Source organism: Python bivittatus, unplaced genomic scaffold (assembly GCF_059951505.1).
Source record: "Python bivittatus isolate LINGU-HERP-01145 unplaced genomic scaffold, Pbiv_v1 ctg000480_np1212, whole genome shotgun sequence".
NCBI classification, from domain to species: domain Eukaryota; kingdom Metazoa; phylum Chordata; class Lepidosauria; order Squamata; family Pythonidae; genus Python; species Python bivittatus.
Genome location: NW_028277075.1, coordinates 44,646,574 through 44,662,541, shown reverse-complemented (window position 1 = coordinate 44,662,541; position 15,968 = coordinate 44,646,574). Strand labels below are relative to the sequence as shown.

Here is a 15,968-nt window from a genome sequence, read left to right as displayed (position 1 = left end):
TTATATTTACAGTGTACATTCTACATGAAGTTCACAGTAAAATAACACATACATAGAATAAATAACAAAGTAGAATATATTACAATAACTAAAAGCTATAGAACAAAACAGTTTGGCATAGAGGTTAAGGCACCAGGCTAGAAACCGGGAGGCTGTGAGTTCTAGTCTTGCCTGAGGCACAAAGCCAGCTGGGTGACCTTGGCCCAGGCACTCTCCCTCAGCCCTAGGAAAAGACAATGGCAACTACTTCCAAAATCCTGCCAAGAAAACTGTAGATGCTTGTCCAGGCAGTTGCCAGGAGTCAACTGACTCGAAGGCACCAAAAAAAAAGAAAAGAAACCAATATAAATATGATATACCCAAGATGAAGCGAAGTTATTCCAAATAGATATTCATTTGATTCAGACAAGTGACATTGATCTGAACTAGCTCTTTTCTGTTCTGGGGTCAAATTGTACCTCTAAAGCCCTGGAGTGAGAGTCATCACAAATTCAAGGAAGTAAAATTCCTAAAGGGAGAAGATTGGACCCAGTGCCCGACTGGCATGCCCTCAAGCCCAAGGGGTCATTGGTTCCCAGAATGGTTGGTGGAGAAAATGTGAAGGTTGAGGCAGTCTCTAAGTGGGCTGTGCCTCATTGTTAACCAGCATTCATCCTGAAGCATAGTCCAGTAGTATTTTCTGGGCTGTATTAATTAGCTGGCCTGGCCCAGCAAGTGATTAATAGAAAAACCAGTGAATTAATCATTTTTAATCTCTCCTCAGTTTCCAATTATCAGCTCCATAATTCAGGCCTATCAGGAAAGGACCTCACTGTTCCTTATAAACCTATCATCCTTTTATATAAAAATTCTCAGTCTCTCTAGCTGAAATTCACTGCAGGCATCTCTCACAAAAGGGACTACTATTACTACAGAATGTCATTACCCTCTCTCTCAAAACAGATTCAGCTACTGTTTTTCTTCAAAACAGATTCTTTAAAGCATCAAAAACCTTGCATTGATTTCCATGAAATTTGGCCCACAATAAATCTCTAGCTTGCCTAAAAATCTTGACCTATTTTACTAAATTCTTCTCATGCTAGACTGTGTGAGAACCAAGCTCCTTTCTTCCAAATGAGTCTGGATCAGGACATTGATTCAGATCAGATTACTTCTGAAGTGACTCAGATTAGAACAATCTAATTCTACAGCCCCAGATCATGGACTGAAACAAGATTAGATAATCTCTGTGGCTATTAAGCTTCCATTACTATTCACCCTTTTGGAAGGGATATACATATTCTACATTTTATATCACTTTCTGAAAATGTTGGCATCAATCCTTGATTAATTTTTATAACAAAGGAATCTCAGAGCTAGACATTAGCCACAAGGGATATCTTGCTCTATGAAAAGATGCCCAAGAATCTGCAAGCAATTGTTCATATAGATGATGTATCTGCATAAAATACAAAGTAGACACACATAGCAGGTCTGTTATTAAGAGAATTTAAGCCAGGTGGAGAGGGAGAATCTGAGTCCCTCTAGTGGTGCTAAACTATAGTTTTAACCAGCAGAGATAATAGTGACAACTCCTAGGAGTTGTACTTCAGCGATATTCAAAGTTCCCTCCTTCTGGTTTATTCTCACTATCACTTCATTTACTTTTTAAGTGCAAGGAATGCTGAAGCATGAATAAGATGCTTCCCACTTCCTTGAGGACTGAGAATTAAATTAAGAGAAGCATTGTCCAGTTTGATATATTTTTCTCCCTTTGGAAGACAGAGCACTCAAATATTGTGATAGTTTTAAAGTCCTTTAATTATAATACAAATAAAGGTTAAATTTCATTTTAAGGCTATATTTTCCTGTATCGATCTGAGTTTTAAACACATTCTGTTTCAGACCTTTCTTGGAGTGCTACAATCATCAGGAGAAACCTAACTGTGGAATTCCTCTTCCAGAGAACTTATCAGATGACCAGTGGCATCATTAGGATTGGGGACCACCTCTCCCCAATTTCATCTGCCCATCCTACCAGATCTAGCAGAGAGGGCATGTTATAGGTTCCATCACCTAGGGAGCTAGGTGGTGGGCCTTTTCTGCTGTGGCGCCCGTGTTGTGGAATCTTCCCCCTGAGGTGAGACTGGCCTCGTCATTGTTGAGCTTCTGGAGGTCCCTTAACACTTGGTTATGCCAGCAGGCCTGGGGACCCCAGGGGACAGGGGAATTAATGAGGTGGCTCCCTTATTTTTAACTTCCTTTTATTCTCTGTTTTATTTGGTTTTATATATTTTTAATGTATTTTACTGTTTTTAGCTTTGTTGTACACTGCCCAGAGTCGCCTGTGGTGAGATGGGTGGCTATATAAATTGACTAGATAGATAGATAGATAGATAGATAGATAGATAGATAGATAGATAGATAGATAGATAGATAGATAGATAGATAGATAGATAGATAGATAGATGATAGGACTAATAGGCACACATATGCTCTATAGCCTAGAGATCCCAGATGGAGACTCAGACACTACAATCAATATAGCTTTCTTTAAAAAAACAACAGCAACCTTTTGAGGAGAAGGACAAATATGCTCCTTGCTGTGGAGGGAATCTTCAGACAGCCATACCTGCCATCTTAATTCCCCAGAGTATCATCTCTCAAGAAAGAAAGATGATGGCCATGGCAGTCTGGAATTCCCTCCAAAGGCTTAAAAATGACAAGGATCAATTTTCAGTGATGATGATTATTGAGTCTGTCCTATCTTGTAAGCAAAGATGAAGCAAAGGGAACAAATGGACTTCTTAAAAAGAAACATTAAAAATATTTTTCTTCTCTCCACCCCCAGTGTGCTAACCAGCTGGTAGGTAGGAAGGGAACAAATAGATCTTCATTTCACCATTTTTCAAATTTTTCACAGAGCTTGTCAAGCATACTAGCTGAATGTGCCCAATCCATTTGGAAAACAGCCAGATGCAGAAAAAGGCATCTGTTTGTTCCCTTTCCATGTGTTACACAGTAGGTAAAGAAAAGGGAGGGAATAAATACAAGTTCTGTTCTCTTTTTTGCTAAAATAAAGGAAAAGAAATCCATTGGTGTGCCCCTATCTCTGCTTGCCAATGATGCACAAGAAGAAAAAAATAGTCCTTATTATAGATTTCTAATGTGAAAGATCAGAGGTGGCAGTGTTGATTCTTAGTGGATATCTTGTGCAGGTTCCCGTACAACCTGACGTCAGATAAGAACATTTTTAGTCTCCCAAGCATTTAATGGTCTACATTTTAAAACATCTTAAGGAGAATTTAAAGTTTAGTTTTATTAACAAATTATTATTTTACATTGAAAGTGACCCTGGGATAAAAATTATGAAGGGCATTCTAAGATGTGAGTCTATATATGGGGTTCTATCTTACATTTCCCTAGAGAAACACCTGCAAACTCATTTTTCAGCCAACTTTCAACTCTTTAATCCTTCTGTCTCTCAGTTAAACTACACATTCTGATCTATCTTCTCTGTTAGCTCTTATTAGGCATTGAAATGTCAACTGCTATGGCTATTCTATTCATTCACCTTCATATGGACCTTGAGTCTATTTGGAGTTTCTAGCAGGAGAGTGCAGCTATTGTATCCCCTTAATCAAAGAACAGTATCCTCCTTCAATCTGGGATGGTTCTCTTCTTTCACTGAGCATAAATCTTTGGGAGGGATGCACACTGAGTGTGTTGATGTTGGTGAGGAAGATTACCAGATTATATTAGGAAGCAATAGCAATTTCAATCTCATAGGAAGTAGAGATGTGATTTTGCTGTGTCATCTGAATCCCAATGATCACTAGGATTCATTTGACCGGTTATGTAGGTGTCTGCTTCTTCTCTCACCATCATCAGCCTCCTCATCTTCATTAGGCCTTCCCTTGGCGCTACTATAGAAAGAATCACACAACACCAAACTGGCCATTTGGCATAACATCTCCCTTCCTTCCCTATGATTCCTACACATACTATATATCCACTCACAGAGCTATTGATTCAAGAATGACCAAATATTAGTACTACCTTTGATACAGTTCATCTAATATTCCTGGACAATCTGCCTAACAAAAAAGAAAGTTAATCAGTCTATGATGGCACAACACTTCACATTAAGCCTTGGGCCTGTTTGTCTGCAAATGATTACAAAGCAGTGAAGAGAGTATGATAGTCTATTAGCAATTACCTGAACCCTTCATACATTCCTTTCTCAGTCTGGTATACTCTAGTTTTGCTGGACCAACTTCTAGTCATGGGCTTCTGGGGTGGGGGGGAGGTTGTTGAAAAAATCAAGATCGTGGCCACAGCTGCCATCCTAACTTTTTTTTATCCTTCTCCTTGTGGATGTTCTACTTTCAGGTAACATGACCACTGGATGTCTAGAAATGAGTTTGTAATCCAGCCCATCTGGGAAGCACCAGGTTGGGAAAGACTGATATATAAACGATTTAAATAATTGCTTCATTAAATACCTCATTCTAGTGAAATACTGTACTTACTTAATCTTTGAAAAACTTTTCTCCCATTCCCCCCTCTCCACAACTCACACCTTATTCCTATAAAACTGCTATGGTTTATGTCTTGATTTACACTGGTTATTTATGCCTTGTTAATGCTGCTGTGACATCATATCATATTATAGGATTCTATTGAAAGGAGAAAGGGATAATTGCTATATTAACCTTCACAGTTCCAAGCAGAAATAACCTCAATTTGCAATAGAGCTGTTCTAAGTAAAAGTGAACAGCATACTTGTGTGGCAGATCCCTACTACATTTCACCACCTATTTCAATGGCATAACAATAAATCAACAATAGTAGCTTTCCCCTGAATTGCCAGGACAAAACAAAATAAATAAATCTCAAAACTGAGAGATATTCTTTCACTAAGATTCAAAATGTAGTAACCCCACTCTTGTTGAAAGTCAATTAAATTTTCCATCTCAGCATCAATACTCAGCTACTAAAAAATAAAGAATAAAAAAAATCAAGATTAACAAAGTCACTTGGCATACTTTTCTCCAAAGCATGTACTTTCCACTCTGGTTATTTTGTAAAGCAAAAAAATTAAAATTAAAATTAAAATAAGGAAAGGAAAGGAAAGCAACTAAAATATACTACAAAAATCTATAGCAATCAAAAACAGAACCACAACCATGATGACTCAGGTTCAACCAAAAGGGGCCCTTTAAGCCAACAATCTTTTGGAATGTCAGCCTGTATACTTTCGCTCTATAACCATGCATCAAGTTAGTTCACCTGAAAAGCTAGAGGCTAGCAGTGTGATCTGAATTATGATACGGTGGCTTTATTATATCCTGCTGCAGGCACCACTGATGCAGTCAATGTTGACCTGACCTGTACATTCAAGCTGATCACAAAAACTTTCATCTGCTGCACCTGCCTCCAAAAAATACACAAATCAGAAAACTCTACATTCAGCCACCATCAAGATTCAGAACTGGCAGCAATATCTATTTACAGACTTTGAGTCAACAGAAGTGCTGCAGGATAGGCCTAGATTAAAAGAAAAAAAGGCAGCAATGGGAAAAGCTGAAACAGAAAGAAATACGTACAATGAGATATTTATCAATCATTGATATTTAAAAAAAACAAATAAATTGGATGAAAAAGGGACAATCTTTACAGCACAATTCAAGACAGCATATGAGCTGCTTGTACAGTGATGCTAGGCATAATCAAGCAATATAAAAACTGGAACAAGGCTTCATACTTTTAAAAGTTGCAAAATGGTAAAACATATTCAGTTCAGGAACATAAAAAACTTTGTATGTTCTGATTGTCTTTTTCCTTTATTTTTCTATTAAACAGTATGCAGTCTTCTCTTTTCACCTGCCCACCTCTTTCATAATTACTGCCTGGCTTTTCTAGGACCAGGAAGCTGCAACTGATTACAATAAGTCATCCAGTTCTTCTTCTGTCTCCAAGGTATGACTTCACACCATAATGGCAGATACATTCTCACTACTGTAGACCATGCAGCTATAAGAATTTAACCTTTGGTAGGAATTGGATATATTATTGCTGTATCAGCTGGCTGAGTATAGTAAGCAAGCTACATGCCACAGAAAACTGATCAACTGGATGGTGCAAGTCAATATCCTGGTGGAGAAGCAAGCTGAATTCAGGGAGGGGTGTCTGACACTTGATCATTGTTTTTTTCCCCCCCCCCTCCTTCATCATGGATAGAAAAATCAATTAATCCATTAATCTGGGGTATCCTTTATGTTGTCCCCAGAGATAGACTTTGGGAGAAATGAGCTGCTTTCTCCAATGTCTTTTGCTGCTGATTGTAAAAATGCATAAAAACAATTCAGTGCAGATTCACTGTGGCATGATGGGGGTCCTTCCATCCTTAATCCCTACTGAAAAAAGGGATGAAGGAAAAATGCATCTTGACTCCTTGACTCCTTTCCTTTTTAAATTTTATATTAATTATGTAGTTCCATGCCCCAGTGTAGAGTCAAGGCAATAGACCATTGTGCAATTTGGACAATGCAGCAATGTTTTCTACAAGACAAATTGGCCTGAGACAGAATAATTGAGCCGTTACCCCATACTACTGGAAAGAGAAAGGACTGGCTGTCAACTATGATAAAACCAGATGTGTTGTTTTCTCCAAAAGACTTGCATTTTCTGCTATCTATCCTGGAAAATCAACAGTTTTAGTATCAACAAAATCAAGGTATTTAAATATCTGGGTGTTTCTTTTTACCCATTGGTAATCCAGAAGAAACAACGAAGGGCTGTCATTACCCAGGCCCACAAATTCTCAAATGCTATCCTACAATATGCCAACTGCAGTGGTAATAATTATTTCCCTGCTGCAACAGAAATACTTAAAATTAAGGTAATCAGCTACCTGGTATGCTGTACACAGATTTGCTATTATCATGATTTAAACTCTATTCAAACTGTCTTTCTACAAGCCCAGTTGCAAGTTCCCCAAAGTGTATTTAATTCTCCTTCATGACTAATCTGGACTAATCTTTGTAGAAATTCATGTGTGGCTTTGCCACCTGAATTTTTGGTTCAAATTAATTTACACTGGCAGCTCCTAAGCTTTCTTGGCCTTACAGGAAAACTTTCTGTTATCATGGAAAGTAGGCATTGATCTAGATTTTGACATTCTTTGGATTAACACTTACCACTTGACCTTACTTGTCCTGAAACAGCTTGGTTAGAGCTGAAGCAACAGGCTCTTGACAACAATATTTGGTATGGCCTAAGTAGAACCATATGCCTTGTACAGGGAAGGTCTGTTTGGAAAGCCCTCCTCCCATGCTAGCTAATATTCCTTGGCCAACTCACAAGAGAGTCCTTACTCTTATTCACTTTAAAGTTTTGTCATCCTTACTGCTGGAAGGAAGATTTAACAATATTCCTATGCAAGAAGAAATTTGCCCCTGTCTGTTGGGGGAAATAGAATCAGTTTCTCATTTGCTTTTGCACTCTATTTTTTATGCAGCTTGGTGAGCTGACCTAATAATGCTTCTGCTAACTCACAGTTATGGTAGCTCTGAGGAGGAGAATACTCTCCGTAGACAATCCATCTGAGACCTCCAGAGGGGTCCCCAAATTAATTAAGCAATTTGATGCTTAATAGTGCAATAACTGTTAATTTTACTTACAGTTTTATATTTTTAATACATTCCTTTAGTGTTTAAGCTTTAGTTGACATGTAACATTGTTTTTTGCTTGTTTTGGGTCAATAAAATTAAAAATTAAAACTGACCTTGTAGCTGTAATAATTTAGCCTGATTCATAACCTGGTAAGGCACGGTTAGGCTAATCATCATTTTTTAAAATAAACCCCAGTTGGGTGGGTTCATGCAACATACTAGACCACAGATCATATTTTACAAATGACAGAGGGTAGTGTTCACCCAACACTCTGGACCAAGCCAAACCATATTATGGCTCAGGGCAATTTATGAAGCCAACCATTGTAATATATATTGTGCAAAGCCCATCTGAATATGTAACTTATTATATTCACTTGTACATTCATAAACATAGACATATTAGAGTTGCATGGACTTTCTCTGAATGTTCCTTTTTGACACAAATGCAGACTTCTTTGAAGTGCCTCCACAAAGCAATACCATCAGAGGAGAAAGGTCAATTACTTCATCTGGCAAAACAACTTTGGGCAAAGTCATTGTTCATGAAGCATTTGTGCCCATTGCAACTTGTCATTGATACAGAGCAATGCACTGTAGCAAGACACTTTGCACTGAGGTAGTGTATCATGCCACTGCAAGGTAAATCACCTTGCCAAGCTGGACTACCCTTGATCCACATTCGCATCTCACATATACAGATTAGGCCTGTGCCACCATCCTGTAAGGCATTTTGCTCTTCAACACCACAAAGCTTATGAAGCTATTCAAAACCTTGCCTTAACTGCTTCAATGTCCTTCCTATGTCTTCTGGACATCTTCACTTGGACCATACCATACAAGCCTACTTTAAATCCCTTGCTGCTTTTTAAACTGTACTTTTGACTTCAACAACTGATTCAGATATGCAATGGTTACCTAGCTGCATGTTTATGGAACAACTATATGAGCTAATTATTGGGTTAGCCGCTTTTTCAAGATGATGTCCATGTGTTTAGTATGGGTTTAACCACAATATATTATCATTCCTTTGGTAAATATTTGAAGTGTCACAGTTAAACTCCTCTGCATACAATGAGTGGAAAGATGCTTAGACACTGTAGATAAATACAAATGAATTTGGATTTCATTGGCTTAAATCAAATGACAGACAGGGAAACATAACAAAAAAATACAGAATTAAAAAAGGACAAGGAGAAAAATATAAGGTGCGCATAATTTTATACAAGACTTTGCACAATGAAACTTTTTCTGATTCTGTTCTACCAGTGATCTCCCAAATTCATCCCAATATATCCTTCAGTTCCTCATAGCATTACGGAAGTAGGAATGCAAAGTGTATTATACCAGTAGGTAACACTATATTCAGCCCTTCATAAGAATGATCTTCACGTATCAAGAAATGCATAAAACACTCATTCCATCAAAATACTACACAAACATCAAAACATGGTGGGCAGAAAGTTTTTATAAACAAACATTTATTTTATGCATTAAAAAACAAATCTGTGCATTAAACAAAAGTAAAACTGTAACTACTTTCGACTTTACAATATTGGAAATTTAAATTTAACATTATATATTTTATCTCAATGATAGTATGCACAACATATTGTTTTAGAATATTTCATTAAAAACAAAAGGACAGATTCAAAATTATTTACCATTTTGAGTTTAAACATAAAAGATATACCAGAATATAATGTATTATTGTGACAAGTATGATTCCTAAGATTGGCAACAAAAATTTCTGTATTTAATGTTTTCTTTTTTTTTTCACAGCCACCAACTTGAGAAAGGTCTACTTATCTACCAGCTTTTGCTTCTGGAAGTTCAGAAAAAGAGTTAGATTTGTAAGGTTCACTGCATTCGGCGCTGGAAATAACCCTCGTGAGGCACGGACTTGAATGAAAGCTAGTTTACTCAGGCGTAATGGGTAGCAGTTACAGACAAAGCCAGGATTGGCTCGGCGCAGTTTCTTACAGTGTTTTATAGGGGTCCCCCCTTGACCTGTAGTACCCCTGGGTCTGCCCCTGCCCTTGTCCTGGGTCACCCCTCTGCTTGTTGTGATCTCCCTCCCCGCTCCTTAATGGCAGATTCAGTCAGGTTTCATTGTCCTCGTGATTGTTATCTTTTGTCCGCGTTGTCGATGTGCTCGTGGGGCTTTTCTCATGCGGATGAAATGGGGTTTCTTAAGTCATGTTCCAACTGGTCGCTGATTGCCTCCGGATCGCTGTATTCCTGAAGCATTGAAATCAGTGTTGCCCGGCGGGTCTGGGGAGCTGCCTGCACTACAATGTTGCCGGTTTCAATTAACTCTCGGCGATGTGTTAATTGCCGCCACCTGCCGGCAGTTAGTTTGCAGTTTGCCTTGTTTCCCTTCCCTGACCGCCTGTGCCTGAGGCGGTGAAATTGACTAGTGGTGGTGAAACTAAACAGTTGTGCTGGCTGTACTAGGCTGAATCTGACAAGATTTGCAGCAGATTTTCATATACATTTTTACATTGATTTGGAGAATGTATGAGTATCCAGGTGCACTAAACCCTAATTTTCAACATTTTTTACCATTGTCCATGTGAGCGAAGTAGATTTGGAATCCAAGGGTATCTAAAGGAATGGATATATTTCTTAGCCATTTTTTAGAGTTTCTTTTTTGCCAAATGTTCATTTTAATTCAAGAAACATCTTTCCTGTGAATTTTCACACAATCTAAAGAGGTAGAGTGCAGAAAGAGTTTTTCTGTCTCAGCAGTTATGTAATAACAACTTGTCTAAATCTCATTGTTTTAATAGAATTTATTACAAAAAATGTATTTAGGATCCTTGCTTGATATAACCTGAGGATATTAAATTAATCAGTCTGTACAGACACAGTAAACAAAACCATATCCTCAGATGATAAAAACTGCTAATTGCAAGGATCAAGAGCTCAAATAAGGAATCTTTATTTCCAGCTCATTCATCTATCTGATACTTGGTTTTCTTTCCAACAGCTTTCTTTTTTTTCCCCCTGATGCTCTTCAAAAGTATTGAGATATCCCAGCAGCAACAGAAATGATCTGTTGATATTCTGCTCTTAATTATATTTCATTTAAAATTTAATGCCTATTGATAGAACAGTGATGACACGGGTATCATTTCGTTTTCTGAGCATAAAAATACTTTTAAAATATATGATTATATTTAGATTAAGTAAGCTGCCATAGCAAGTCACTCAAGGTACATTTAATAATGATCTAATTGTTAGATTTTAGGAATCTGAGATATAAAATGAACTGAAGCAAGAAATAGAGGACTGTTCAATCTTTATAAATTTAACATCCATGAAGTCAACCACAAAGTATACATGATGATACAACTTCTGCCTCAGGCTGTCAAAATAAATGGGAATACTTTTATTATGAGTTATGGGTGGGGGGGGGGCAGGGTATCACTATACCATTCCAAAGGAGAAGAAACTTTCAGTATTGCTTTTATGATTTTTGGTATCACCAGCATAAATGAGTTTAAAGACAAGATACCTATCTGATATAGGCCTCTGGAAGTTACCATGTCCCTGGTGATTCTCTGTCAAACTAATAAACGTGTTCAACTGCTGTTCTGTTCATAGTAAGGAATATCATCTACATCTGAAAGAACACTACTTCAATTATTAGTCCCTCCATTAGTTTAACAGACAAATTTAGACTTGTTTTCCCTAGACTGTGCCACTGGTTAAATAAGTGAATCTGATCTGTTTCTCTTCTGATGTTGTTATTGTTAACATTGTGCTTTAAATGTCTGCTGAAGTTTTGCTTTTATGGATATGATTTAGTATTTATGGATTATCCACATGATGGTTTTTCTTGAAATAAACTGCCTTGAGTTAAATATTTCTGAAAAGCAGCTAATAAATTACTGAATGAACATAATAAATAAAAATGACAGACCAGTAAAAACAAAAAGCAGGCTTAGTGTATTTCTTTGCTTGGCAGAGTGCCATGCAGAGATAACAAATGCATTTGAAGTCATTACATTCCTGCTTCTCCTGTTAACAAGAAAACAAAGATCCAGGAATCTATTTCAACAGAAACTTCATTTTTTGTGATTATTTAATTTAATGTTTAATACAATGTCACCATAAAGCATTTCGATGCCATCAATTATTTATACATTTTTTCCCCTTACCTGTGCTCCAACTCTCGTATGGACAGAATAACTCCAGATGTTGATGCCTGCTGCTGTAGGGTGGTCAGAAATGTGAATTCACTTTTGTTCCGGAAGAGCTGAATTAACTTATCGTTTGTATGGGACGCTGCATGGATTTCTCTATCTACAGCTAAAAAAGAATGATAAGAACTGTGAGGGAGGGGGGAAGAGACATAGCACTAAACTTTTCACATTGGAAAACATTAGGACAGGTTCATATTTTGGTTTCCCATGGAAACATTTTTCATTCTGGGAAACTTGCCCTTCCGTGCTAGTGCTGTATTCATGCAATGTGAAAACAGAAAACATCCTCTTTATCAGTTTACCCCATTTGTCACCGTGACAAGTTCACAATCAGGCATCTACTGATTTTCTGACAGAGTTTCTGACAGGGAATGATGAACCATTCAAGTATGCCACGAGCAGATTACATTGCTGATTCATGAGGTATGCTGAAACAAGATAATAGGCTCCAAATTTAGAGGGCCTGGTTGATCCCTGAGTCACTGGCAAAGCTGAAATTTCAATGTTACTACCGTCCTAGTTTTTCTCCTTCCATATTGAAATTGCTCCAGTGCTGGTGTGCTGGCAGAGATCCATTATGTCTAGCAACGCTCTCTCAGCATACTTGTTTCCCTCCCCTGTCCATGGATTTGTTTTAATACATCGTCATATATGATGCAGCTACTAGCGTGATGATTGTTTTGGAGACTTCTCTGTTTACAAACCACATATTGCTTTCATGCAGTATTTATTAAACTTCAACTTGATGTTTAGAGATGCACACCATTTCCTATCTGAGAAATGAAAGGAAAAAAAATACCCTCATTCAACTTTCAGTCACATTCTCTTTAGCCCTTTTTGGATGGGAAATAAAAACAACAAAAATGAAAGCAGCAGATAACAACAGCATCACTCACTCACCTTTTTACCTATACTTCAGTTTTAGTGCTTTTCATGTCCTAGCTTTGTCACAAAGGCGGGGGGGGGGGGGCTATGTTAGTTACAACTCCTGAATTTCATTAGTAGTTTGTTTTTTCCTTCAAGGCCAAAGAGTTTTCTCTAATTCCAGATGTTAGGAATAACATTCCAGGCAGGCCATTTTGGTAAATCTTCCTGCTGAGAAAAAGCTCATGCCAGCAAAACAGAAAAGGGGCCAATTCTCCTTTTCTCCTGCAGCCCCACATATGCTATGAAAAACCTGTTCTTTATAGTTGGGAAACTCAACAGCAGGTTGGCAGGAGAACAAAACAGAACAGTCCCATAGTAGAAGTGAAAATCTGTTCATGTAGTGTTCGATTTTGTCCCAAGGTGGTGTCCCAAACTGAACAAGGCCCTGCTTAAGCAGCATTAACTGCAGCTGGTCCTTTCAAAAGGCAGGTGTGTTGCATATGTGTATTTAAGCAGCCTTCTTGCGATAGCAGAATATTCTTGGTTAAATGGCCGGGATCATGGTAAATACGCTAAGACACACAATTGTTTTTACTTAGTATATTTCTATACCATTTATGCAGTTACATCTCAAGGCAGCTTATAAGATAAATAAAAACTATTCAAAGACAGGTATTAAATACAATACATTAAATTGATGTAAGAACAAGTGTATTAGTAATGGAGAAAGGAAAAAAGGAAAAAATATTTGTAATATTCACATAGGGAAGGCCTGAATGTCCTTCCACAGTCGTCCACAGGCACCTTAAATATGTAATAATAAGCACTTTGTGGATTTCAGTGGGAACAGATTAGAAGGTAATCTGTTCCATTTATTCTGGCAATAATTTGTTTAGTACTTTATACATCAGAAGTAAAGGCAGGGAGTCAAGCTTCTGAACAAGGACTCGGGAGATCCAAGTTGATGTCTCCTTTCAGTCATGAAAGCTCACTCCGTGACTTTGAGCCAGTCATTGTCTCTTAACCCAGCCTGCCTCACAGAACTGTGGTAGTTGTAGGAAAAACTGGAGGAGAAAATCCTGTGTACTCCACCTTGAGTTCCCCAGGTAAGGCAGAACATCAAACATAAACCAAATACATAAATAAACAAACTTTGAACTTAGCTCAGCAGCAGATCAACAATCAATGCAGTTGCTTCAACAAAGACGTAGTCAGGTGCTTCAGTCAACAACTTGGCTGCCACACATTGTAGCTTCTGGACCAAGTATGTAGGTAGAATGCATTGTGGTAATCAGCACAATGTGTAAGCCAGGAATTAGTTTTCAACTTTTATATCATCAAGCAATTACCAATCATATATGTCATCAAGCCCTGTAGATCAGCATTACATCAGAAAGAAGTAGATCACTCCTTATGTCTTTAGAGGGATTTGATTGTCATACATCATGGAAAACCATGAGTGTCTCGAGAATTTCAGGCAACAGATTATAACTATTCTCCCTCTATCTGGGGCCTTTTGCATGCAGGACATGTCCTTGCTTGAGGCCACTAACTGAATGGAAAGCAGTAAGATCAGAGCTCCAGACCTCCTATTTGACCCTATATTGATTGCTGCAATAGCCATTTTACAGAAGACATACCTACCTTTCTGAATCTGACATTAAACCATCAAGTCAAGAAAGCCTCACCTTCAGGGTATTAGCCTCGTAATCTTATCTATATAGCATTTGTTTGGTGTCTCTACCTGTGTAGCTCTACATTCAGCATATTACATGCCATGTAGACTGGCATGTAATAAAATGCAGACGCTTGAGTGGTGGCCAAATACAATGCACAAAGAAGGTTGGTTTAAATAAATACTATATTCCTCACAGCATATAATTAACTTCTGCTTAATGATTACATTCTTGTTTTCTTACAGAAAGATTAAATTGGTTATATTAATAGTAGCCAAAATTCACTGATACAAATATTCAGTTATTATTTTTCCCCAAACCATAATCAAGTCAAGTCTCTTTGTAAGTGATCATTTCATGTCCCAAAGACTTGACTTCTCACATTACTAAGCTCAGTTGAAGAGAATCAGTGCTATAAACTGACATTAAATTACTGAGTTCTCTATAAAACATTGCTTTAGGGAATGTGGATGTGCACATCACAAAAATATTTAGTGTCCTTGAAATCCAGAGAACTCATTTTTCAGGACCGTTCTTCATAATCAAAGAAACCAGGTTTCCTTTTTCCAGTTAGAGGCAGGGTCACTACCTCAGTTTTTCAAATCCAACTGAAAGGCGGAAAAAGAATTGGCCCACCTTTCAGAGACATTCCCTGTGAAGACTGCACACTCAGCACTCCTTCTGGAAAAGAAAGTGGTAGAACTCCAAAAATGTTATTGACCAATCTAATGGCATGTAATATAATATGTTCTCTCTCTCGCTCTGTGTATCTTATGTAATTGGTAGGGCTGTGTATTAGACTGGACCAAAGCCTTCATTCTGTGATTGATTGGGGTAATTCAGAAAGAATGTTCACTGGAGGGTTTTTTTTAAAAAAATTTGGTTTTGTTTGTTTTAAAAAGTAGGCTTTATGTAAGTGTAATTCAAAACCTTAATGTTGATTTCTATGAAATTTGGTTTGGTTCATCCTTTCATAATGGTATAATTTTTCCCTATGAATTTCATCCCATTCTAGTGCCATGCAATAAAGTTGTGATCCCTTTAGACCACTGGTTCTCAACGGGGGCGGTACCGCCCCCCGGGGGGCAGTGGGAGGATGCTGAGGGGCGGTGAACTTGTTTTGGGCGGTAGGGGGGCAGTGGGCATGTTTTGGGCGGTAGAGGGGCAATGAGCATGTTTTGGCATTCAAACTTAATTTTAAAACTCCCCCAAAAATTTATTAAATCAATTATCCGGTTTACACCATTTGTACCAGCAATAAAACGAACTTACGTGACGGCTGCCCTCACGCACTTCTAAGAATGGTGAGACGAATTTGTATTCTAGGTAGGCTGACCTTGAAGAACTCGACACTACAATTTTTCTCCGATCCCAACCAGCACAGCGCATGCGTCAGCTGTCTTCCCGCGCGATTAATCGCAGTGCGTGCGTTGAGCGTCCTTTCAATATGAATGTTTGATTTGACCCGTGTTTCTTGAGTTGCTTTTCGTTCGCTTCATTTCTGTTTTTTCCCCTCAGTTTTGATTTACTTTCATTGTTTATTTGGCCAGTTGGCTAGG

The 15,968-nt window shown here is 38.0% G+C and overlaps 1 protein-coding gene across 1 annotated transcript in view; it reads right to left on the bottom strand.

Annotated features, from left to right (window-relative positions):
- NELL1 (neural EGFL like 1) overlaps nucleotides 1-15,968 on the bottom strand; it is a 351,666-nt gene that overhangs the window by 247,960 nt on the left and 87,738 nt on the right. The window contains exon 3 of the mRNA XM_088145070.1: nucleotides 11,822-11,972. Within this exon, the coding sequence (XP_088001196.1) occupies nucleotides 11,822-11,972 (151 nt within the window). The remainder of the gene's footprint in view (nucleotides 1-11,821; nucleotides 11,973-15,968) is intronic.